Source organism: Rhea americana, unplaced genomic scaffold (assembly GCF_003343005.1).
Source record: "Rhea americana isolate MKP2758 unplaced genomic scaffold, rheAme1 scaffold_1473, whole genome shotgun sequence".
Classification (NCBI taxonomy): domain Eukaryota; kingdom Metazoa; phylum Chordata; class Aves; order Rheiformes; family Rheidae; genus Rhea; species Rhea americana.
The window spans coordinates 1-1,718 of record NW_028185565.1 but is presented as its reverse complement, the minus strand read 5'-3'; the positions used below and the strand labels follow the sequence as shown (position 1 = coordinate 1,718).

The 1,718-nt window shown below is 44.4% G+C and overlaps 1 protein-coding gene across 1 annotated transcript; it reads left to right on the top strand.

Moving 5' to 3' along the window:
* Positions 1–217: 217 nt before the first annotated feature.
* On the top strand, positions 218–1,695 carry LOC146599078 (amine sulfotransferase-like; the record flags this gene model as incomplete). Its single annotated transcript, XM_085299234.1, has 2 exons — positions 218–398; positions 1,379–1,695. Coding segments are annotated over 2 exons (306 nt in total), but the record flags the coding sequence as incomplete, so codon positions are not given.
* Between the last annotated feature and the right edge of the window lie 23 nt (positions 1,696–1,718).

Sequence of the window (1,718 nt, the reverse complement as noted above, 5' to 3'; positions counted from 1 at the left end):
ATGACTTCACCAGGCGACCTAATGTCAGATGCACACGGAGTTTGCGGTGTGGGGAGCAGAATGCAAAATTCCCGTCTCAGGCAGCACTGCTCTTGATCGCTCAAATGAGGCAAGACTGCTCTCTCACAAAACTGATYTGCACTCACATTTGTGTCTTCTGTTCTCCTATTTGCTTCTTGGTATCATCAAGACAATTTCAAAGTAACCTTAATTGCAGGATCTCAGAGGTGCCGTGCTGAAGATCTGCAACTTCGTAGGCAAGACCCTGAGTGAAAACGAAGTGGAAAGCGTTGTGAGACAGGCTACGTTTGAGAACATGAGGAAAGATCCCAGGGCAAACTATGAGAAAGTAACAGACGAAAACGAAGGGCAAAAGAAAGGTCACTTTCTACGCAAAGGTAAAGTGGAAGTATTTCATCTCCTGTCTCTTGGCTTGAGATGAACCTAGGGTTTCCRGTCTCAGCTGGAAAGTSCTCTTTCCAGRGGAAGAGTTCAGGTTAGTGGCAATTAAACTTATCAGAGCAGTTCTCTTGCCAGGGCATCAGCAATGTTAAGATATTTTTCCCAGGGAAATTAAAAAGGCACCATTTTGCTGACTGCAACACAAATCATCCCAGTCCTGTGATGACCTGAGGGTTGTACTGTGTCAGGAGTAATATGATCCCTACCTACTGGAGGAYTGACATGGTTATGAGCAGTCAGCTAAATGGTAGACAGCTTACACTGGAGAGGAGAGCCTCTCCCAAACAGAAGAAGATGCCGGTTTCAGGACCTCCTAGGGAGTTTCTGTCTGGGCAGGACAGTGAATTTGATTTCTGCACTGTGAGTATACCAGGAGAGGCTGTTTAAGGTGGCAAACAGTGCTAGCTCATAAATCTTCTTCACAGACATACTGGTTCCTACTTTTCAAGGCAGAAGTTGCCTTAACAGTGTGAACACAGACCTTCTCGACCAACCATTGACAGAGTCCGTAAACTTCATCCCTGGACATTGCCAAGACTTTCTCCTGCTCAGTGTAGGATAACACCTTTTAGGATTTAAAGCGAGTGCTGTACACGCAGCRAAACAAAMGGTGTTACTTTAAATACACCCCTGGCTATTATTTGATTACCAAGGAATCATTAAAATTCAGAACCAAGGAGTTGAATAAGTTTGTGAGGAGGCAGAGGTATAGGTCTATGGTGCATTTTATTTACAGCACCTAGATTTGGAAGCGTGCTGTCAGAAAAACAGAGCCTCATTCAGCAGACCAGCAATAAGGGAGACGCTGAGGAAGCCAGGAACTGCTTCCCCAAAAGAGCACTCACTGCTTGCAGGCAGCCTTTCTCGACAGGTATGCATCCTACATCTCACCTCCCTTTACTGCCCCTTTCCTCAGGCACTGTTGGAGACTGGAAAAACATGATGACAGTAGCACAGAGCGAAAGGGTTGACGAAGTTCTGAAAGAGARAATGAAGAMTCTGCCCATCAAGTTCATCTGGGATATTAATGATGAAATGTAGGCTGGTTTCATCATCCTTTGGTGCTTACAGCAGATGGACATATCCAAATTTCTGGAAAAGCAAAACACATTGATTTCCAGCTATGTTACAGAGATAAAAATTATGTCAGCTCATTCACAAAACACAACGTGCCCAAGGAAACAACTCAGGTACACTAGCTTCCTGCTTGTAGTTTTACAGGCTACTTTAGTTAATCTTCATACCATAAAGGCAAG